Below are 23,774 nucleotides of genomic sequence, written 5' to 3' on the forward strand. Positions count from 1 at the left end.
AAAGCCCCCCCACCAAGCGATAGGGAGCAGTGGAGACTGGGGTGACGGGGAGAGCGTGGCATTCACCTTCCCATCTTTACAAAACCCCGTGCTCCCCAAACAGCAGGTGTCTGGCCGCAGGTTGCAGCTGTGCACCCGCTCAGAGCCGTGTTCTCCAGAGATGGTCTTTGGAGCAGCAGCCCCTGGGAACTGACGAGAACGGCGGGGTCTCCGCCCTGCCCCAGACTGACTCCGACTCAGAGGCGGGGCCCAGCGCCCTGGGTTTAACAAGCCCTCCAGGTGATTCCACAGAAGGTAGTTTGCGAGCCACCCACCGACTTAGAGCAGCGGTTCTCAGCCCCGGTGCATGTTGGACACACCTGGGGAACGTGTTTGCCCTCCAAGATGTGAGCCTCAGCCCAAGGTTCTGAGTTCATTGATTTTGGGTGGGGCTCAGACTTCAGAGTGCTCTCAAAGGTCTCCAAGTGCTTTTAGGGCGCCGCAGAGAAGCCAGCTCTGGACCGCAGTGAGGCTGCACGTGGCCATTTCTCGGGGACTCTTTCCCCTTCCCACCCAGCGTGCCTCGTCATTCCTAAGTGCGGTATTGCAATCGATCACACTGACTTTTTAATTATGAAATATTTTATGCATACAAAGCAATGTGGAGCGTGGAGCACTGTACCCACGTACCCGCCACCAGCTCCGTCCTATCTTCTTATTCGGCCATCATTTATGGGCCCCCGCCCCCAAATTCATACATTGAAGTCTTACTCCCTACTCCCGAGAATGTGATTGTTTTTGGAGACAAGGGTCTTGAAAGAGATGATTGAGTTAAAATGAGGTCACAGGGATGGGCTGTAATCTACTATGAATGGCGTCCTTACAAGAGGAAATTAGGACACAGACACGTACAGAGTGAAGACTGTATGAAGGCATCTTCATCTACGAGGCAGGGAGAGAGGCTGTGGGAAAGAACAGCCTCTGGGATTGCGAGAAAAGAAATTTCTGCCGTTTAAGCCACCCAGTCCTCGGTACTTTGCTATGACAGCCCTCGCAAACGGATTCAGTCATATTCGTGCAGATGCTTTTTTAAAAAAGCCCCAAACATAACAGCCTTGGAGCTCCCTGCAGACCCTTCTGGTTCCCCTTCTGTCCCTCCTTCTCCAGAAGAACCGCTGTCCTAACCTTTCCTCTCTCCCTTTGCCACAGAGAGCCAGCAAAGTGATTAGGAGCATGGACTCCGGAGCCACAATAGCTGGATGGAGATACTGGTTCAGCCTCCTCCTCGCTGTGTGACTTTGGCCAGTTAATTACCCTTTCTGGGGCCAAGGAAACTGGGAACATGAGCTATCGCATCAATCTGGTGTTTTTAGGGTTAAATGAACTGTTTTTACGTTTTATGTTTTCTTTACTTTTGTAATGTTATGTATTTTATTTCTGAGAGAGAGAGAGAGAAAGCCTGTGAGCGGGGAGGGGCAGAGAGGCAGAGACCATCCCAATCAGACTCCGCGCTGTCAACACAGAGCCCAACACGGGGTTCCGTCCCATGAACTGTGAGGTCATGACCTGAGCCAAAACCAAGAGTCACACGTTCAACCAAGGGAGCCACCCAGGTGCCCCAACGTTGTTTTTTTTTTAATTTACTTATTTTATTTTGAGAGAGAGCATGAGTGCATGTGAACAGGGGTGGGGCAGAGAGAGAGAGAGAGAGAGAATCCCAAGCAGGCTCTGGGCTCCATCTCACGGGACCATGAGATCATGATCTGATCTGACAGCAAGAGTCAGATGCCTAACCGACCAGGCCACCCAGGTGCCCCATGTGAACTGCACCCCTGTGGTTTATGTCCTGGCTCCTCTGGCCTCGCCCCTTCCCCTGTGGTGTGGAAGTCTCCTCCCTCACCTCCCTCCCTCCCTCCAGGTTCAGTTCCCACCCTCACCCTGGCCTCCTCTGACCCACACATAGGACGCGCCCTGCCTCCCCAAGGATGCCCCCCGGCCCGCTCCGTGTCAAGACGTCCTTGCCCCAGGCTCTCCCTGAGGCCCCGGCTGCCTCTGCGATGGCTTTCATGTCTGCCGTGCTCGCAGGCTCTATTTCCATTTTCCCTGGGACTGTGTTTCAGAAGCTCAGCACTTCCTACATTTCAAAGGATTTCCATAGCCCTGGTCTCCTGTGCTGTCACTTCACAGTCCTGAGATGAAGACAGGGCAGCACTCTTCCCTTTGCACGTGAGGAAACCGAATCATGGGGAATTTGAGTGACTTACAGAAGGTCGCAGAGCAAGTGAGAGACAGGACTAAAGCCCAGCTCTCCAGACTCTCAATCCTATGTTCTTTTTTTTTTTAATTTTTTTTTTAATGTTTATTTATCTTTGGGAGAGAGAAAGAGACAGAGCACGAGTGGGGAGGGGCAGAGAGAGAGGGAGACACGGAACCCGAAGCAGGCTCCAGGCTCCGAGCTGTCAGCACAGAGTCCATGCGGGGACCCAAACCCACAGACGGCGAGATCGTGACCTGAGCTGAAGTCGGATGCTTGACCTACTGAGCCACCCAGGTGCCCCAAAAAGAAACAATTTAAACAAAAAAAGCACGGTCCCAGAGCCACTTACGCCAGAATCCTCTGCAGGACTTGTGGAAAATACGGATTTCCGGGCCTCACCCGTACATATTCTAGTCTGATAGGGTGGCTGGCCCCCGGAACCTGCACGTTGATGACCTTCGCTGAGTGGGTCCAAGGCACGCTGGGTTTGAGAAACACTGGGCCCTACAACAAGCCTTGCCCCCCTCTCACCCGACCTTCACTGCTGCCAGCAGCTCCTAGCAAGGTCACCCGCCCCTGCCGGCTCTGAGGTGGGCAACTCACCCGTGTCGGCCGAGGTGGGGGAGGCCTGTACGAATGGCTGATAGAGGCCTTACAACCCCGTGGGACTTTAGAGCTCACAAAGGCATTTTATACACATTTTCCTTCACCTTCAAACTCTGTTCCCCGAAGGTGAGGCAGGCAGCGTTATGCCATCTGGAAACAAAACGGAGGCCAGAGTCCAAGTGGCATGCCCAAAGTCATTTATTTAGTAGCAGGAGCTGGACTTGAACTTGGTCTCCGGGCCTTAAACCTGTCTCTACTGTCACCAGAAGTCACTCTGGAGAATTCACCCTCGGGCACCTAGTAATCTAGTCACTGGGTGACCACATTGACAGGACAGTAGGGATCACCAATAGGAAGAGGCTTTACAGATAAAAAACAGATTTGGGGGGGCTTCTAAGTAAGACGGGGTAACAAGAGCTGGATTTATTCACCAGCCTTAAAATATTTGGGGAAAAAAATAACAACAAGAGAAAATACTGTTTCAGACATTGGACAACGGGTTGCAAGGACAGTGATTTTTGGAGGGGCTAGAGAGGGTCATACCCCCTTCCTCACCCCCACCCCCCCAGCCTCTGCTCCTTTGACGATCCTTCCTATCCTCCAGAGCCCCGCCCCATGGAGTGGGCCATGACTGCCCCAGAAGGAATCCCGGTTCCACCCTGAACTCCATTGCACAGCGCCTTTCAGGCACTTACCCTTTTTGTCGCACCCTGTGACCATCTGGGGGCCAATGGTCAGGAAACTCTGAATGCAGGAAGTTCTTCCATCATCTCCCTGCCCAGCACCAAACACCATGGTCTGCACAGAACAGAGCTCACAAAGTATTTCTGGAAAGAAATAGCGAATGATTCTTTCCACACCTTTTATCCTTAAAAGGAAAAAAAAAATGCCTTTAAAAAGAAAGAGTGAGATACATTCCTATAATCATCATAGTTCCCCGTGATGTTTTTGTTTTTACAGTTTAAATGTATTTAAGTAATCTCTACACTCAAACTCATGTCCCCGAAATCAAGAGTGGCATTTTCCTCCAACTGAGCCAGCCAGGCGCCCCTGTTTTACAGATTAAAAAAGTAAATCTTTGGGTGCATCACCTGACTGGTGAGAGAGAGCTGGCTCATTCCTGCAAGAGTTGTTACCAACTAATCGTGGCAAGAACAGGCAAGGAACAGGCACTGTCACCGGAGAATGCTCATAAAAGTCACATTCCTGGCACACCAATGGTATTTCAGAGGGACAGAGAGCAAAGCGATTCTTTCCAACAACTACCAGTTGTTTTAAGAGACTGTTTTAACCCGAATCCCCTCTTTTTTCAGTGAAAGAGAATCATAAGCCTAAAACAGATTTTTATTTTTGGGGGGGATAGTCAAAAGTTCACTTTAAGCCTCATTGAGGGAAAAGCAAGAAGTCTCTAAAGTCCGAGGGGATTCCCAACGGACGCTGGTCAGTATCAGACTATCTTGTTGGATATTCTACATGGCACTTCTCAGATACTACCTTACCTATGAGTTTTCTGTTTCCTCCCACTGGATGTAAATTTCAAGAAAATGGAGATCTTGTTTGATTCCTGAGCACACAGAACGGGGCCTGGCACCCAGCAGGTGCTCTGTAAATGTGTCTTGGAAGAACTCATAAGACAGAAGACATTCCTCAGTCCCCGGGGCCGGGGGCGTTTGCACAGAGGCTGGGCAGCTGGGCGTCGCAGGAGGACCCCATATACTTTCTGCCCAACCTCTGGTGGAAATGTCACAAACAGGAGGGGGAACGAGGGAGAATCGAGGTGAAGGTGAGCCCGGTGTGGAGGAGGACAGAGGGGAGGCCATCCTGCCCACAGCTTACGTCCGGGAGAGAAAAACAGCTTGGGTGTTCGCTTCTTCGCAGTGGTGAAAGCGTTTCGGCATGATGGTAGAAAGGTGCCCTGTCTGTTGAGGCAGCTTCTCCCTCCAGAAATGTGCTTCCTTCTTCTTGCCACCAAACCCGGGCAGGTCACACCCTTCCTTCCAGGGCCAGCCCCAGGGCGACTTGCCACGTGCTCTGCAATATGTCCACATTGTGCCGTGGTTGCGTCAGATCTCTCTCTTCCTTCCTGCCATCTCTCCTTCCTCCTCTCTTTCCTTTTCTTTGGGAGGAAAGAGACGGGACGAGCCCTTCCCCCACCCGTCCTGTGGGATCACCGTTATTCTGCATTCATCTTTCATCACTGCCCATGCATAGACAATATGTAGAACTTTGTGGATTTTTAAAACTTTGCACAAGTGGTTGCATTTTGTATGAATCCTTCTGCACTTTTCTTTTTTGCTCAGTGCGATTCATGTGGCTACATGTAGCCCTGGTCTGTTCATGGAGTGATTCACAGTGGTTCATTACCACCACGTGGAAAGCCAGTAGTCTTTCTGTCTCTCCAACCCTCTGTTACCATGCAGGCTCCATGAGAACAGGTCATTTTCTTTTTTTAAATACTCCTTTATTTGTTTATTTTGAGAAAGAGAGAGAGAGAGCACAAGTGGTGAAGGGGCAGAGAGAGAGAGAGAGGGAGAGAGAGAATCCCAAGCAGGCTCCACACTGTCAGCACAGAGCCCAACATGGGGCTCGATCCCATGAACCATTAGATCATGACCTGAGCCAAAATCAAGAGTCGGACGCTCAACCAACTGAGCTGCCCAGGGGCCCCAGAATGGATCATTTTCTAGGTAGTAGAATGACACCTAGAAAAACTGGTTAACTCGTTCTAAGAATTTATCAACACTTTGTAAGTATTCCACTGTATAACGTGACCACGATTGTCTGGGCCATGCAGATGACATCTGCATTATTCGAATATTTTGCTCTTTTAAACGGGGCTTTTGCAGGGATGTTCTTTTCCCTGCCTCCTTGTGCTCACATAGGAAAGAATCTCGTTTGTATCCAAGACTGAAGCGGCCGGGTCATAGGTAGATAAATGTAACTTCAAATTTATTAAAGCTATTACACACTTTCCAAAGTGGTTTATTCCAAAGTGGTTAAGACTTGTCTCCACCAGTTACACACACGCACACACACACACACACACACACACACGTAAATATATGCATGTATATGTAAATATATGCATATATATGTAAATATATGCATGTATATATGTATATACATTATAATACATGTATATATGTGTATATATATCATTATATATATTATACATGTATAAGGCTGCAGACATACAGTTCTGACCTCAGAACAGCGGCACTCAAATCTCAGATCTCTCCAGAATTTTTCCACGTCTAAACCGCATATGTAACGGAGATCTTTCTCTTTTGACACACGGCAGGATTTCCGTCTTCTTTTTCACGGCTGTTAGCGTTCCCTTGTCCGGATGCACCTTAGCTTTGTAAATTAGTGCCCTGTTGCTGCGTGTTAGGTTATGCTCTGAAGCCATCATACAGTAAGCATGTTTGTGTGTTCTGTGGTTCTTTCCTGTGGCTACATATTTTTTTGGGTGGAGGTACCATAATTAACTAGTCACGTGTGTTTTTTTAAATTACAGAATGGTATAAATCTTGTATTTTTCTCAGGGAAAATTCCCAAGAGTTGGAGTTTGGGTTGGCATATTAATACTTTTTGTGCCTCTTATGTATTGCCAAAAGGATTATTATAACTTAGGCTGCCACCCTCCCGGAAACTTCTTTATGTAAGTATTGTGGACATTTGCTTCGTGGATTTGACCCTAAATGTTCACATAAGCATGATTGGTGGTGATTTTCCTCTGTGTCCTGGGGTCCCAGCACATAGTAGGTACCCGGTAAATGCTTTTTTGAGAGAAGGGATGGTGATTAGAAAGAGGCCTAGGTATCTATTAGTCTAGGAAGATGGGCGACCAGGCACGAGGAGATGTTGCCTCAAACTGGAAGGACATTAAAGACCTGGAGGCCTGGTGGGCAAGGCTGAGATTCCTGGGGGGGTCGCCCTCCCTGTCCACTCCTGGCTGGGCCGACCCTTGCCCCCGGCTGGGGAGTGTCGGGCAGGGGAACCTGTCAAGGGCAGAGCCAGGTGCAAGCCCTGCTCGTGGGAGAGCTGCTGGGTGTGGCCACAGATGACAAGCATGTGGTCACAGTGGTTTGAGGAAGCAAGCCCCTGGACGCCACCCGACCCAGACTGTTCTCCAGCTGAGTGACTTTGGGAAAGTCCTTTAAGCTCTCGGTCATAGAATAAAGCACCCCCCCTGCCCCCCCCCCACCGCCACTCAAAGACATCCATGTCCTTATTCCCGGGACCTGTGAGTAGGTTACCTCCCCTGGCAAAAGGGACTTTGCAGCTGTGATTAAGGATTTTGAGATCAGGAGATTATTCCGGATGGTCCGGGTGGGCCCAATGTCATCGAAATAATTATACAGGACTGTGAGAGGGTCAATGGAAGAAAAAGATGTGACCACGTAACCAGAGGTTGGAGCCACACGCTTTGGAGAAGGGAGAGGGGGCCACCAGCCAGAGAAACGCAAGCAGCCTCTTCAAACTGAAAAAAAACCAAGGACATGGATTCTCCCCTGAAGTTTCCAGAAGGAACACAGCCGGGCCAGCACCTTGATTTTAGACTTTTTTATTTTTGTATTCTTTAATGTTTATTTATTTTTGAGAGAGAGAGAAAAACAGAGCTTGAGCAGGGGAGGGGCAGAGAGAGAGGGGACACAGAATCCGAAGTAGGCTGTCAGCACAGAGCCCGACGCGGGGCTCGACCCCTCGAACCATCAGATCATGACCTGAGCTGAAGTCAGACGCTTAACCGACTGAGCCACCCAGGCGCCCCTTGATTTTAGAATTCTGACATCTGGAACGATGGGAGAATGAGTTTGTGTTGTTGTAAACTACTGTGTTTGTGGTCATTTGTGATGGCAGCGCTAGGAAACTACCCCCTTGAAAGCCCCAGGGGCCCCATCTATAAAGTGGAAATAATAACAGGACTTATTTTAAACACTTACTTTGAGGCTAAAACACAGTAGGATATTTTAAGTGCCTGAAAAATGCTAAGTGTTTAATCAACGTGTGGGCAAGTCGCTTGGCCTCCCCGGGCCAGAGATACCCAGGATCAGGGAGGGCTCCTTCTGAGTGCACCTGTTCTTGGGGAGTCCAGGCCACTCTCATCTCCCCGGACCAGTGGGATCCCACGGCCGCCCTCTCCTTGGCCGGTGCCTGAAGCCCTTGAGGGCAGACGGCCCTGGAAGGGGCCAGGACCAGATACTTTCTGCAGCCTGGAGCTCAGCATCCTGTGGCTCTGACCAGCGTCCTCAGGGCACAAGAGGGGGAGCTAACTGGGGCTCACGGGAGTGGAGACAGAGCTTGCTAGTTCCTGCAGTGATTCATTATGGCAGAGCAGGCCGGAAGGCAGGAGACTGTACACGTTCCAGAAGGTCATGGCAAGGGGAAAAATCACCTCATCTAACAGCACAGTGATTCACCATGCTCGGAGCCTAATATAAGCACATCCACATGCACACACACATATGCATGCACATGCTCACACATACACACACACACACATGCACATATGCACACACATACACATATGCACACACACGAACTGTCTTCATCTATAACACATAACCATAGACTGAGTGGTTTAAAACAGCAGAGATTTCTTTCTTTTAAAAACAATCCTTTTTAAGTATATTTATTTATTTTCAGAGAGACAGTGAGAGCGAGCAGGGGAGGGGGGCAGAGTGAGGGGGAGAGAATCCCAAGCGGGCTCTGCACTGTCAGCGTAGGGCCCGACGCAGGGCATGAACCCATGAACTGTGAGATCCTGACCTGAGCCGAAATCAAGAGCTGGGTGCTTAAGTGACTGAGCTACCCAGGTGCCCCTCTTTTTTTTAAAGTTTATTTATTTTGAGAGAGAAAGAGAGAGAGAGAGTGACAGTGCGAAAGCATGTGCTCGAGCAGGGAGGGGCAGAGAGAGGGGGACAGAGGACTCCAAGCAGGCTCTGTGCTGTCAGCACAGACCCTGACATGGGGCTCGATCTCACGAACTGAGAGATCATGACCTGAACCGAAATCAAGAGTCAGACGCCTGGCCGACTGAGCCACCCAGGTGCCCCAAGATTTATTTCTTGTTACTTATTTTTCCTTAGCGGATAGGACATCCAAGATGGAGGCACCAGCGAATTTGGCGTCTGGTGGGGGTCTGCTTCTGGACGGGGGGTCGCTTGCTGCGTCCTCATGTGGAAGACGACTGAGGGAGCTCTGTGGGGCCTCTCTTACAAGGGCACTGACCCCATTCATGAGGGCTCCATCCTCCTGACGTAAGCACCCCCAAAGGGCCCACCTCCAAATACCCTCACCCTGGGGGTTAGGATCTCAACACAGGGATTCGGGAAGGACACCAGTGTGCAGCAAGAGCACACATGTGCACGTATGCACACGCACAGACAAGCACACACTCCCGGTGGCTCCAGGACAGGCAAAGCTATGTACCCCGTGCTGCAGAGACCAAGAAGCTAAAATGGAGAAGGGAAAAGGCCCGCGCAAGTTCATCCCATCGGTTGGAGTTAAGCGAGGACGGACCCAGGCTCCGCCCTCCTGGGTTCCGTAGTGCTGATCAGGAGGTGCCTCCTATTCTTCTTGCCCCTGCTGCCCCCCACCCCCTCCTGACTGGACAGGAGCAGAACCGTGAGCAGAACCGTGAGCGTGAGCAGAACCGTGTTCATAACGGTGCCAACTGGATCTGATTTCGAGAGCTGGGACTAGGTTGTTTTTGCTTCTTGTCATTCTTCTCTTGGCATGATTTTGGGGGGCTGGGGTCATGCTTCTTATTCCCCCTCCTTAAAGATGCTACCTGAGGGGGCGCCTGGGTGGTTCAGCTGGGCATCTGACTTTGGCTCAGGTCATGATCTCGCAGTTCATGGGTTCGAGCCCCGTGAAGGGCTCTGTGCTGACAGCTCAGAGCCTGGAGCCTGCCTCAGATTCTGTGTCTCCCTCTCTCTCTGTTCTTCCCCTGCCCACACTCTGTCTGTCTTTGTCTCTCAAAAATGAATAAACATTAAAAAAAAAAAAAAAAAGAAAAGCTGTTACCTGAGGCCCCACGATGTGCTTAGAGCTACCGGGAGCAAGAGGAGGGCAGATACAGCTGGTGCCTAGTAGGACCTTCACATCTGGGCGACAGCCTGGGCCCTGGAGGTGCCAGAGTCCCTGGGGTACGGTGGGGGGTATCGGTGAGTGGAGGGGGCCAGGCAGCCGCTGGGGCTGGAAGGGACCTCTCAGCGTAGCAGCCGGGCCCCAGGCCATTTCCATCCATGCTTTCCTAGTCTCGTGTTGCTCTGATTAAACAAGAAAAGGGAAAATTTATCAGTGTTAGTTTCAGGGGACGGTCCGTGAGCAGCGTCGAACCACCTGGGTGGATCTGCTCAGAGGGCGGGGTCCTGGGCCCCACCTGCTGACTCAGAGCCCCGGGGTGCAGGGCTTGTGCTTCTCAGGCCCAAGCGTGAGCCCCGCGGGTGAAGGAGAGGGGAAAACAAAGCCCGCAGAGAGCAAAGGGGGGCAGCGGGGCCCCTGCTCTCCGCTTGGCCCCTAGAGGACCTCCTGGCCGCTGGTCGGGCGTTCCGGTCACGGTCACGGTGCCAGGGAGCAGGTCTGAGCCTCGGGAAGCCTGCCCCGCAGGGAGGATTCTCTGACCGAGGTGATATCAGCATTTCCCAGCCTGACTCACCGAAGGGAGTGACTTGACCGTTAAGAGCCCAAGGGGGCAGAGATGAGGAACTTGCACCAGAGTTTCATTTTTATTTTTAAACTCACAGCTCAACCTTCAGCAATGTGTCCATGCCCCCCCCCGAGGAAAGCTGTGTGTGAAAGAAAGTCTGGCTTCGGAACCACCAGGCCTGATCCTCCAGGACCCGAGACCGCGGCCCCTGCCCCCTGCCCCCTGCTCCCCAGGCAGCTGTGCCAGCTGACGTCGGGGCACGCTGGCTGCGGGGTGGGGGGGGGCATCAGGGTGAGGGCTGCAAGGTGCAGGCACCAGGCCCAAGACTCCCCGAGGGGCTCCCCCTCTGTGCGGTGGGGGTGGTGCTGTGGGGGAGACCGAGAAACCCTTCCAGGGGCCAGAAGGGTTTCCTCTCGAAAGGAGAGCAAATGAACACTTTCTTTTGGTTTCAAATGTTGGTAAAGTTCTTTTTGGCCCAAGAAGCTGAGAGACACTCCTGTTGGCCCCTGAGGAAATAAGAATAAAAAGCAGGGGCGCCTCGGTGGCTCGGTCAACTGAGCGTCTCACTTTGGCTCAGGTCATGATCTTGAGGTTCGTGGATCTCGTGCTTGGCGAGTTCAAGCCCCGCATGGGGCTCTGTGCTGACAGCTAAGAGCCTGCTTCGGATCCTCTGTCCCCCTTTCTCTTTGCCCCTCCCCTGCTTGCATTCTCTCTCTCTCTCTCTCTCTCTGTCTCTCTCAAAAATAAAATTAAAAAAAAAAAAAAAAGAATGATCTGAAAGTAGAGGGTTGAGGGGGCTGTGACAGGCTCTTTGGGGTAAATATCGGGGAGAGAGGAATTATCATTTATGGGTCCAATAATTTATTCCAGACCAGATGCAGGTCTTATATTAAAAAATATATTTATCAAAGTGGCATGTATAGACACATTATTCAGGAGGGCTTATCGTGAAGTGCTCCAAGTTGTCTGTCCTCTGTCCATTTTGTGAGGGTGGTGGGGGTGTTCACGCTTCAGGGACAAGCGAACTAAGGGCTGAGGGGCAGGCTGACTGGCCCACGTTCGCTCAGCTGTGAGGGAGGCACGCAGCCTCAAACCCAGGGCCAGAGACTCCAAAGCCCGTAGCTCTGCTTCTAGAGGCTGTAGAAATGCTTAGTTTAGTCTGGACAACAGTATTACCAGAGAAATCCCAAAGATCACCTCACATATTTAGGTTATTTTCCCGGCTTTGAAGGCTTCAGAGTTTGTGATTCCTGAAAGTTCCATCTTCTTGAAGACACGTTCACGTCCAAGAGTGGGAGGAAAAGACCACCCACAGAAGGAAAGAAAAGTTTTGTGAATCATATCTTTCATAAGGGATTTGTATGTAGTATATATAAAGAACTCCTGTAGGGGCGCCTGGGGTGGCTCAGTTGGTTGAGCGTCTGACTCTGGATTTCAGCTCAGGTCATGATCTCGCGGTTCGTGGGATCGAGCCCGAGTCTGGCTCTGTGCTGATGGAGGGCTACCTGCTTGGGATTCTCTCTCTCCGTCCCTTTGCCCCTCCCCTGCTCACTCTCTTTCTCTCTCAAATAAACCTCTCTCAAACCTCCTACAAGTCAGTAACGAAAAGACAATCCCCATTTTAACCCGGGGAAAGGTTACTATGTAGCCTTCTCTGTAGCAGACTTACACGTGGCCGGGAAGCACATGAGAGGACGATCCATGGCGTTAGTCATCAGGGGAACGCAGATCAAAACCACAATGAGGCACCACTCCAACCCCACGTGGCAGGCTCTCATAAAAAAGACAGATAATAAACAGTGTTGTCGAGGACGTGGAGAAACAGGAAGTCCTCACGAACCGCTGGTGGGGGTGTAACACAGGGCGCCGCCGTGGAAATCAGTCCGAAGCTCCTCACATGGTCACACACAGTGATACCCATGACCCAACATGTCCACTCTTAGGGATGAGAAATGAAAACATACGCCCACACAAGACCTGACACACAAATGTTCACAGCAGCGTTATTCAAAACGGTCCAAACAGGGGACGCAATCCAAAGGCTCATCAACGGATAAACAAAGCGAAGTACATCCATAGGGTGGAATATTATCTGGCAATGAAAAGGAATGAAATACTGATATATTCGACAACATGGATGACCCTTGAAAACATTATGCTAAGTAGAAGAAGCCAGAGAGGACCATATATTTTATGATTCCATTTATATGAAATGTGTAAAGGAGACCAACCTATATAGACCGGAAGTAAATTACCAGTTGTCAAGAGCTGAAGGGAAATGGGGAGTGACTAACGGATATGGGGTTTCTTCTCAGGGTGATGAAATGTTCTAAAGTTAAGTGTGGTGACGGTTGTACAATTCTGGGAATACACTAAACACCATCGAAATGTACATTTTAAATGGGCGAACTGTATGGTCTGTGAGTTATATTGCAATTGAAGCTGTTATATGTTTGAGTTTTATTTAAGTAATCTCTACACCCAACACGGGGCTCAAACTCACGACCCCAAGATCGAGAGTCACATGCTCTACCAACTGAGCCAGCCAGGCGCCCCAAGCTGTTGTATGTTTAAAAAAGAAGAGAGGTGGGGAGGTAGGTGACAGATGTTAAGCAGGTAGCGAGGTCATCAAGGGCTCACCTTTGCATCTGAGCAGACTTAGCTTTTAATTTTAATTATTATTATTATTTTAATTAAAAATTTTTTAATGTTTATTTTTGAGAGGAGGAGGAGAGAGAGGGAGAGAGAGAGAGAGGGAAAGAGAGAAAGCGTGAGCAGGGGAGGGGCAGAGAGAGAGGGAGACACAGAATCCGAAGCAGGCTCCAGGCTCCGAGCTGTCAGCACAGAGCCCGACGTGGACCTCGAACCCACAAACTGTGAGATCATGACCTGAGCTGAAATCAAGAGTCAGACACTTAACCAAGGGAGCCACCCAGGTGCCCCTTTATTATTATTTTTAACCTTTATTTTATTTTATTTTATTATTTTTTTAAACGTTTATTTATTTTTGAGACAGAGAGAGACAGAGCATGAACGGGGGAGGGGCAGAGAGAGAGGGAGACACAGAATCAGAAGCAGGCTCCAGGCTCTGAGCCATCAGCCCAGAGCCTGATGCGGGGCTCGAACTCACGGACGGAGAAATCGTGACCTGAGCTGAAGTCGGACGCTTAACCGACTAAGCCACCCAGGCGCCCCTTTAACCTTTATTTTAAATGGGCTCCATGCCCATTGTGGGGATTGAACTCACAACCCCGAGATCAAGAGTCACAGGCTTTACCGACCAGCCAGGTGCCCCAGGCTTCCTTTAAAACAAAACAAAACAAAGCAAAGCAAAGCAAAACAAAAAACTTTTGTTGAAGTACAACCAGCAGACCCCTGGAGCTGGCTCAACCCAATTTGCAAGGATGGACTAGACAATCTGTGCCTCTTTTCCCGACCTGGCATTCAGGGGCATCACATTAGCAGTTTGTAATCAGCCGTGCTAGAGGCACTCACACGGCCAGAATTGGGAGATGCTACAGATAAGGGTTTCTAAATATTTTACTTTGAGAGCTGGCTACACATTTATCAGCATGCCCCTGAGAATAACACATGAAGAAAGCGCACATATCACAAGTGAACAGCTCAGTGAATTTTCACAAAGTGAAGAAGCGTGTGAGCTGCACCCAGAGGAACAAATAGAATAGGATCTGTACCCCGAAGTCGGTCCCCCAGCGTCTCCTGCAGGATTCCCTTTGGGCAACCCCGATTCCGACTTGTAACCACATAGATACATTGTTTCTTTTTGTTACGTAGAATCGAAGGTGAACTCTAATTTAGAGTCTGGAGTCTTGCACTCGACCCTGGGACATTCATCTCTACTGTCTGTATAATGATCATCCTCATCACATGGTGCGATGAATCCCCAGGTTACACGGCCGTTGCACTGTTGATGGACATTTGGGCGGTTTCTAGGTTTCTACCGTTATAATAGTCCTGCTAAGGACAGTCTATTCTTTCGGCCAGCGTGAGCACACATTTTCTCCCGGGGAGTCTACGGGTCCAGGGGCAAGTTCAGCTTCGGTAGACAGATTCTCAGCCGATCTCACTTTCACTCTGTTCCTATTTTCTGCCTCCTGCCTTATCTTCCCTCTCCTTGCAAGCTGGCCCGCCACCCCAGCACCTTCCACTTTGGCACGGACCAGACCAGGCCTTGGCTTCAGGCGGGAAAGTGAACCCCAGGCCGCCGACACTAGCCTGGAAGGGAGAGCAGGAAAGGCGGCATATACACCTGTTGCTCTGTCACCTCTAGAGCTTTCTCTCTGGAGCCGCGAAACGAGATCCCTGCTGGTACAGGCGGCAGGGCAGGCCAGGGGAGTCCTGGCGTCTGAGTTTTCTAAGTGGTTCCAGCTGAGCAGGAACGAAGCTTGCACATTTGGACAATGCATTCTTGTGAATCTTTGTTCTGAGGCTTAGTGCGCCATAAAAAGAGGTCCATTGTCAAGCCGCCTGTTTACTGGGTGGGAGTCAGCAATATGCAGTGCAAGTGGGCAGAGCAAATGTGGATCAGAGGCTCCCTGGCCTTGGCCCTCGCTGGGGTGGGTGCTCCCCACGCCCTTGAAAGCACGATGCTTCCCCTGCTAACGTGACCCTCCCCCTCCCCCAACAGCCGGTGCCTTTGCCGGGTTCCTGCGTTCACTCACTCAAGGGATGCCTAGCAAGGACCAACTGCGTGTCGAGCTTTGCGTACATTTGTGGTTCTGATCTCTCACCTGTCCCTGGGGAAAGTGAGGTTTCAAGTTCTTGTCGTTTTTGAGGATGACAGGGACCGTGCCCCCGGTTGGTGCGTGGGAATCACCTGTGGATGCCGGCTAGATGCAGGCTCAGAACGACCCCGAATCTCCAGGCACAGGGCCCCGGAGTCTGACTTGAATACTGAAGCCCCCCCCCCGCCCCACCCGCCCCGATGATGCTAGCCACCCAGCCTGAGAACCTGGCCTTAACGTATTTTCAGCGTGCAGACGGCTTATTCTCAGATCCACTTGGACCTATGAAGCAACATGCAAAATTCTGCCCACAGAAGCTTGCCCACCGGCAAGCTTTCTCCCCAGGCGGTTTTGCAGGTCAGAGTTTTGGCCTCCTGAGCCTCTGCCTAGGGTTTGCTGTGGGGTAAGGTTTTTGCAAAACAGCTGTGTTTATCTGAGCTTTAATTCCTGTTTTCAGGAGCTTAAGTGTTTCAATGTTTGCACACGGGGCTGCTGTGCTCACAGATATACACTGGCTTGCTCACTGTTGCCTTCCTGGTCACTTTTATGCGCACCAGGCCCCCCCGCGTGCCGGCCTGACCCCTGGCTCCCGCTGCAGAGCAGATCTAAGGAATACTCCCCCGCAGGGCCCTCGGATCCACCTACTTCATTGCACTTCGTGGTTCACCCCTGCCTGTGGGGCTAACCTGTCCATAGAAGGCTGGGGGTGGGTGGCATTGACCCGAGTTCCCTTCAGAAATGGCAGCCAGGGAGCGTACTAGCAGCACACAGGCAGCGCGGGGTCATGGCTGGCGGCCACACGGGCCCTGACCTCAGGGTTCAAGTCTGGTCCCCGCCCTTTGGTAGCAACTTGACTCTTGGCCAGTTACGACTTGACCTCCCTAAGCTGCAGCCTGCTTGTCTTTAAAGAGGGGAGGAGACCAGTCCAGGTTCCTGGTGCTACAGAGATGAGTCTGGCCGTGCCCCAGGGCCTCAGTGCAGGTGAGCGGTCACTGGGGCAGGCGGGTGCACCTGTTACTTGGGGCGGGGGGGGGGGGGCGCTGCTCCAGCCGTCGTAGGGGAGCATCGCTCTCCCGCCAGCCTCCATGCGAGCTCTCTGCCTTTCACCCTCTCGGTCAGCGCGGGCCTGTAGCAGGAGCGCAGACTGAGGGCCCCAGGACACCCCCCACCGGGTGGGCCCCACGGTCATCAGTGCTTCTCTGTCCCCCTCCCCCTGAGGGCTTCTCAGGGACAGAGCTCTGGGGTTCGTCTTTGCAACTACAGGTCTGGCATCGTCTCGACACACAGAGAATATCTGGGGAATGTACGAGCTCGGATATTTAAGGTAAGGTAACCTCCCCCCCAGCCCAGGCTGCTGCTGGACAGGCCGGACTCAACGTGTCCCCTCCATGGGGCTGTGCGAGTGAGCACATGGTCAGCTGGAGCCCCTCGGCCCTGAGTTACCTACATGCTGAGACCTGGAAAGGTCAGATACCAGCCCGGGTGGGTGAGGACACACGCAGTGGGGAGGAGGCAAAATAGGAGAGGTTGAATTAGAACTACCGTCTCCACTACCCACGCAGGCCACATTCCGGAAGGAAGATCTAGGATTGGGGAAGAGGAGAAACAAGTAGGGCAGGGAGTGGGGGTGGGAGGAGGCTGTTGCCGAGGCCACAAGGACTTGGGCTCGCCCTGCTGCCATCAGTGACCTTGAGCAAGTCCCTTCAGCCCCATGAGCGGATTTCCTCATCTGAAGATGTGCCTCGAGGATTTTCGATGCACAGGAGACTGAATGCGCATACGGGAAACACAGGCTCATCAACCGTCTAGCGTTCAAAGGGCCGAAGGCAGGGAGATCAGAGTTCCTCTGGTTTCTGGCGTCACTGGGGGAGGAATGTCCGTGGCAGCTCGCAGCATCCTGGAGGGGCTGCCTCCAAGGGGGGCAAGTCCGTTCATTTCAGACAGACACCTACCAGGTTTAAAACAATATGGAACCGATGTAACCACCGCAGCGCTGATTCGAGAGAAAGCCGGCTTCCCCTTTGCCTGAACTATCCGGATAATTACATTAGCCTGTCCCAGAAACAGCCTGATAGTCACTGGTGTCCACACCAAAGCCCATCTTCCCCGTCAGCACCGTCTGTGGGCTTTATCTGGTCTAGGTGTGTGATAGGCACTAACCTCCACCAACGAGGAACCCGAAGGAATGCCAGGCCAACACTCGAGAGTGTTCAGTGCTGTCGCCTCCAGCCGTTTGCCACCTCTGCTTCCAGGCTGGAACGCTGCAACGGATCCTAGGACGGCACCGGGGCCAGAACCACTCACTTGGACCCAGACTCGGTTGTTTATCAGCCGCGGCATGTCCTGCAGGGCAGTGAGGCTTTCTGGGCCTCCTTTTTAATTTTTTTTTTTTAATGTTTTATTTATTTTTGAGACAGAAAGAGACAGAGCATGAGCAGGGGAGGGGCAGAGAGACAGGGAGACACAGAATCCGAAGCAGGCTCCAGGCTGTTGGCATAGAGCCCGATGCGGGGCTCAAACCCACAAACCGTGAGATCATGACCTGAGCCGAAGTCGGACGCTCAACCGACTGAGCCACCCAGGCGCCCCCCTCCTTTTTAAACTCTGTAAAGCTGAGAGGTGTGTGCCTCTTGCTGGGGGGGGCAGGGCTCTTCCCTCTTCACATAAAAAGGAGAAGTGGGTGCATGGAGGTGGGAGTGGGAATGGGGGGGGGCGGACAAAATGCAGAGGACTTGTTTTGTAAGCCCAGGAAAGTGATGGACATCTTTCTGTCTCCAAAGCTTTGACACGGGAGCTGGAATGGCCCTGTTATCGACCCACCCACCCGCCGCCCCAAAGCACAGCCAAGCAAGAGCCCTGATTCTCTCCGAATGGAACAGAGTGGACGACTCACAAAATGGCTTGATTTCAGATGTTTGGGATCAACTGAGAATATGTTTATTTAAAAGCAATTTTAAATATTAAAAAAAGTAGAAATTAACACATACAGTACTGAAGAACGGTCACATTAACTCCATGTGAAATGACAAGTGTACTGATGCCTCGTGGTAACACCCAGACGAGAGTGTGGAATTTATCTAGCGGCACTACAGGGTTCCTATACAACGTGTAGAAGTTCTAGGCAATAAAAAAATAAATAGCAATTGCTGTTCAACAGTAAAATAAGACACAGGCTATTTGCAGAACGTAACTTTCCCCTCTGGGGGAAAAAAGAACTAATTAACTATTTTTTTTTCCCCATAAGGTTCCATACCTTCAAAATACTATATCATGTACGAAATTGCAGATAGTGGCTCGCTGAGTTTCAGAACAAAGGTTCAAACTCGACCAAGATCACCAAAGGTACTTGTCCCTAGCTTTCCTATGTCTCGCGGTAAGCTGGATTAGACAGAACGCAAATTCCTCACAGAAATCAAAAAACCAGAAAGAAAAACACAGAAGGTATTGGAAAAAAACCCAAAGAAACAACTGCATCTGTGGAAGGAGGAGAAAGAACAGACAAGGACTCCGTGTAATTTTAGACATCTAGGTTTTGAGTTTTTTAGAAAACCAGTTTATTTTGAGATCGGCTGAAAATACCGTAGGCCACAGAGACGAACGGTTCTTCAATGCAACTCGGAACGCGTACTTGAATGAACCAGGACGCTCCGTGACTTGGGACGGCGCCTTCCTGGGCCGACGGCCCCGTGCGCCGCCTGGCTCCCGACGCTGGCGGGCTGTGCGCGGCTCGCGGGGGCCGCCGGGCCAGCAACTGCTCAAAACCACTTTCCAGGAACAGCTGGGAAGTCGCGGTGCAGGTGCGTTCACGCAAGGTTTCTTTGTGAGGTGGGTGTTCGGAGTTTTCGCGGCGATCCCTTCAGCAGAGCCGGGCTCCCTACCACTCACTGAGCGGCGCTGTGGCTGTGGTCGAGGGGGCTTTTCCCACGGGCGCGGGCGGGAGCGCGCGTCTGTGAAACGAGCGTTTCTAAACCACGCGCTGCCGAGGTTCCCTGCTTAAGAACACCAGCTTTCTATGCTGTTGCCAACAAAGCGGTTTAAGCAAACGTGATGCCACAAGGACACACGGGCCTCGGAATCCAGAGGGCGGCCCCGCCGACTGGGGAACGCTGAAAAGAACGTGTTCTTTTCAGAATCCAGACCGGCGGACAAGACCGAGCGCGCAGGGCGCCCTCAGCGGCCTGATGGCCACGACTGGGACGGAGAGAACACGGAGGGAGCCTCGCTGCGGGAAGAGCGCCGGTTCACGGCGGCGTTCGAGCACTTGGCCGCGACCTGCCTTGAAGGGAACGGGTTTACTGAAGTCAGCTTAAGGCTGGAAGCCTCACCTACGCCTCGGGTGTCATCAAAAGCACGGAGGAACAGGAGGCTGGCTTCAGCACCCGGATTCTATGGGGCGGTGGGGGGGAAGCCGTGTGAAGGGCCGACTGTTAAATTCTTCTTGAATCCTCTTTTACAGGTTTAAATTGATCAAGGACAAAACTGACAAAATAATGAATTTAAACTGGTGTATCAGGTGCTTTAACACATCGGGAGGATGCTAATTCATAACGTGATATGCAGCTTCACGCTCTGAGAAGGCCAAATGACTGACTAGAAACGGGTATTGTCGCAACCTTATAATTTCTGCTTTAATGGCGATCAAGTTTAAAAAATGTACAGTTCAACTTGTCCGTACTGTTCCTTTATAAAAGGCAGATTTCAGGTAAGCTTCTAAATGCATGCATAATGTAGAGGCTAATGTTTCCTGGCGGTCCTCGGTTCCTGAAAGTTGAACTTCACCAGATGTGTTTTAAGCTTTTGTCAAAATAGTCGTGAAGGATATGTTATTTCTGCATAATGAGGTAATATCTCAGGGGCGGGCACTCGTCACCGTAAGACAGGATAAACAGACCGCGCCTAGCCTGCCCGAGGCGGTGGGGACGGTCAACTGCCACCAAAGGGTTTGGGCCGGTGAGTATTTTATTTTGCTGAAGGAGCAACACTTAGGTTTAACCGAGCACTTCTCTGTAATAAATACCCAAGTAGGTTTTTGTGGCTGTGAACCGTGCACACAGACCGCTACAGGCCGTTCTGTCATGGAGCTAATTTCACCTGGAGAACAGAACCCACCTCTCTGCTAACGTTGCATTTTCAGTAACACAATGGAGAATACTGTTTTGTTAGGAACACGAGTCAATTCTACGCCTTTCGACGGCTGCTGGAGACCACTTCTCCTGGCGAAGCCAGCAGTTGCTATGTTCCTGTTTTTGTCTGTTTGCTCGGAGAACAGCATAGAGATGTTAAGTGCTAGATGCCAAGGATGGCTTTGGCAAACCAGTAAGGCGCGCCGGGTCCCAGGGCTACCCTAATACTGGCGAAGGCGGAAGACCACGGACTATTTACAACACACACTACGTTCCCCTCCTGAGGTGGCCCTGGAGTGAGTCCCTCGTTCTGTAACAGCAGCTATATACACGTGTGCACGGGAGTACGTGGAGGCGGCAGTCTTGCGTGAAGATGTGGACAATCTCAAGGTCCTGCTCTTTGCTAGTCAGACAGGATGTGAACAAAGGACACGGGAAAGACCCCCTTCCTCTCAGGCTGTCCTTCGATATGCCCGATCTGCGGGGAGAAAAGAGTCGTCAGTCTGCAGGTGGCCCACGGGCCTGGGGTGCCCCCCAACCTGGTGAGCTATAGGGCGCTAATGACAATAAACTACGTGCAGCAATAACAGAAGAAGGTAGGACACGCTCAGCGCTTCTCCGGGACCTCACGGCGCCCGCACACCAGCCCCAAGGGAGGGGAGCGTCCACGCGCGCGGGCGGGAGGACCTGCCCGCGGTCCCACACGGGCTGCAGACTCCACAGTCCACGCTCTTAACCGGGGCGCTCAACCGGCTCTCCCGCTGAGCTTCCTCGCACAAGCCTTGCTAAGCCTTGTCTGAAAAATGGGGCTAAAGGACCCTTTCTCCTCAGGACTCTGGCGAGGTTACACGAAGACCCACACAGATGCGAAGGGCTGGCTTGCGGACCAGACCTGCACGTTCTGGCTGCTGTGGGGGAAGGAGACCGATAGGGTCTGAGATGGACGGTGGCCTGGGGTCACTTTACGGTCTGCTGCCCGAGCCTGTGAGCCACAGTGCCCAGCAAGAACCTCCTAATTAGCTCAGTTAGGCCCCCGTTAATTGCATGAAGGAGAATCCTGTCACGAGCCTTCAGAACAAAGAGGACACGCACACTGGCTTTAAAGGACAAAAGCAGAGAGTGGACGGACGGTGGCCTTAGGGACCAGGTCAGCTCTCATTTTCATCTACGAAACACCCGCAATGTGGACGGCGGCTGAGGCAGGAGCTGTGGGGGGAGCCCAGGGCTGGTTCCTTTATTCACCGGCTCTTTGACCTGGGGCAGCCCCCGGGGCCCCCCTGGGCCGTGGGGCATGGGCTTCTCGCCTGGGAGGTGGAGCTAACGTAAGACCTGACCTGCTCACCTCGGGCGTCTTGCTCGGCGGGCGTCAGGCACGTGAGAGGGTTCTGTCCGTCAGAAATCGCTGGTGCCGCGCACGGCATTAGTTTTAGGTCTGCTCTGGCAGATGTGCTGACACTAAAAACTTTCCGCTTACTCCCCCTGGATCCTCTGCTGTCGTCACCACTTTCTTAGCAAGGGATCTGGTCCCGCTTGCTTCTAATCACATCACCGTATCATCAAAGGGCATCCTTGTGGGGAGGGGTTACTCACGGCCCATTTCTGAGCAGGAAACGGGCCGCCAGAAGGGACATGCCTCATCCGAGGCCACAGAGCGTTGTGAGTGACTCCCACGGGGTCTTCAGAGCCCATCTCCTTGTCATGACTCTCTAGCAGGCTCCACCCCAGGAGGAGGCCCGATCCTAACAGAGGCAGGAGGGGCCCGGGGCTATCCCCACTTGTCCCTCTGGAGCAGGGGGGAGGCACCTCATCCCTCCAGCCGGGGCTTCCCAGCTTCAGCACTCCTGACACTCAGGCCAGCAGCTCTGTTCTCCCAGCACCCTGGCTCCTACTTGCCAGAGGCCCAGAGCGTCCCCGCTTCCCAGGTCCCCAGAGTCACTGCTTCAGTCCCAGCAAAATCTCTGCCGCTGTGATCGAGAATCTGCAGTCACTCTCCAGGCCCAAAGGCAGAAAAGCCAAAGGTACACACGTGTGTGTGTGTGTGTGTGTGTGTGTGTGTGTGTGCGCGTGTGCTCTGGGCCCCAGCAGGCTCTGCTGGCAACTGTGAACCACAGGGCCCTTCCCAGCAGACAGAACGGGGTCCCTCTGGGCAGGTGGGGTGCAGGCTGATGCTGGGAACGATCAGAGGACACCATCCCCGATGCCTCCGGCCAGTTGTCACGGGAGGCCCACTCCCGTGGCCCACAGCATAGACCTGTCGGCTGCCCTTACAGCCACCGAGAATCTCCAAACAGCCGCTGTGTGAGGGTGACGGTGCCTTTCCGTTCTGACACCTGGGCAGCAGTTTTAATGAAAAAGGGATTTTTATAGATATTCTCACTTAATCCTCTAAAATCAAGTGAGGAAGGTCTGATGGCCCACTTTACAAAGACAGGCCTGCAGGTTGGATTAAGGACCGAGCCTGGGGACAGGGCAGTGGTAAACAGGGACGCAGGCCTCCGAGCCTGAGCCCGGGACGGTGTGTTCTGGGGAGCAGGGCATTGGGCTTCGGGGTCAGAGACGCTCCCGAATCCAGCTGCCTACCATGCTGAACAGTCCTGAGCTCTTCCAGTGAAACAGCAGCAAATACCTGCGGCTCACGGGGGGCATGATAACAAGGGTAAAGCACACGCGTGCGTGCGGTAATTCTCCTGACCCAGTTTCGAAGCCCCACGGCTCTGTTCCTAGCACGACAGCGGTGACAGAAGACACCCAGCGACCACACCAGAGGGTAAGCGAGGCGGCCGGCAGGATCCTGGCGCCGGGCGCTGCTCCTCATCGCGGGGCGGGCACCCCCCGCCCCCTACCCCCCGCCCCCTGGTACGTACCCACCACTCCTGGTCTTCCTCCCCCGTGACCACAATCACTTCCCCCTCCATGAAGGTGAGCTCATCGTCATTGTCCGCCTGGCAGTCGTAGATGGTCTTCACTCGCCTCACCTTGTTTTTGCCCTTCAATAAAGAAACTGGGTTTTAGCTGAAAAAAGACACGCAGACCTCGGCGTGGGCTTTAACCTCCCCGAGCCTCGACTTCTCCCCTGTGGGAGGGGAGGCCGGTCTGCCAGGCGCCCAGGTGCTGTGCGCCCCCTCCCTCTTCCCCGAGCTCTGGGACGGAGCGAATTATGGGCGGGGATCAAAATGCAGCTCCACCGAAAGCCATGAGGCACCCTGCCCTCCCCCCACCCACAACAGCAGCTTGCCGAGATGACAGCAGAGGGTAAAAATGGTGCCGGGAAACATGATGTAAAGAAGAATGTGCATCCTCTGCAGACTGAACGCACGACATGAACACATTTCTCAGTCCCCTCACGCAAAGTACCAAGTCAGCACATGCTGGGGAACCAGGATGCAGCAGCCTGGGTGGGAGGCTTC

General features: G+C 52.5%; 1 protein-coding gene and 1 long non-coding RNA gene across 2 annotated transcripts in view; both read right to left on the minus strand.

The window, feature by feature from the left end:
• Positions 1–2,500: 2,500 nt before the first annotated feature.
• LOC124507814 (uncharacterized) lies at positions 2,501–10,634 on the minus strand. Its single transcript, XR_006961138.1, has 3 exons — positions 9,875–10,634; positions 4,342–4,873; positions 2,501–3,710 (listed from the first exon to the last, which is right to left on the minus strand). It is a non-coding gene; the product is annotated as an uncharacterized LOC124507814 (long non-coding RNA).
• Positions 10,635–18,158: 7,524 nt separating this feature from the next.
• Positions 18,159–23,774, minus strand: part of ASAP1 (ArfGAP with SH3 domain, ankyrin repeat and PH domain 1) — a 313,489-nt gene continuing 307,873 nt past the window's right edge. Inside the window, exons 28-29 of the mRNA XM_047074194.1 lie at positions 23,232–23,354; positions 18,159–20,845 (exon numbers count right to left, since the gene is read on the minus strand). Of these exons, the coding sequence (XP_046930150.1) occupies positions 20,771–20,845; positions 23,232–23,354 (198 nt within the window). The 3' untranslated portion in view covers positions 18,159–20,770. The remainder of the gene's footprint in view (positions 20,846–23,231; positions 23,355–23,774) is intronic.

Source organism: Lynx rufus, unplaced genomic scaffold, assembly GCF_022079265.1.
Source record: "Lynx rufus isolate CCGP_SWC_20201006 ecotype Redwood Valley unplaced genomic scaffold, mLynRuf1.p SCAF_12, whole genome shotgun sequence".
NCBI classification, from domain to species: Eukaryota; Metazoa; Chordata; class Mammalia; order Carnivora; family Felidae; genus Lynx; species Lynx rufus.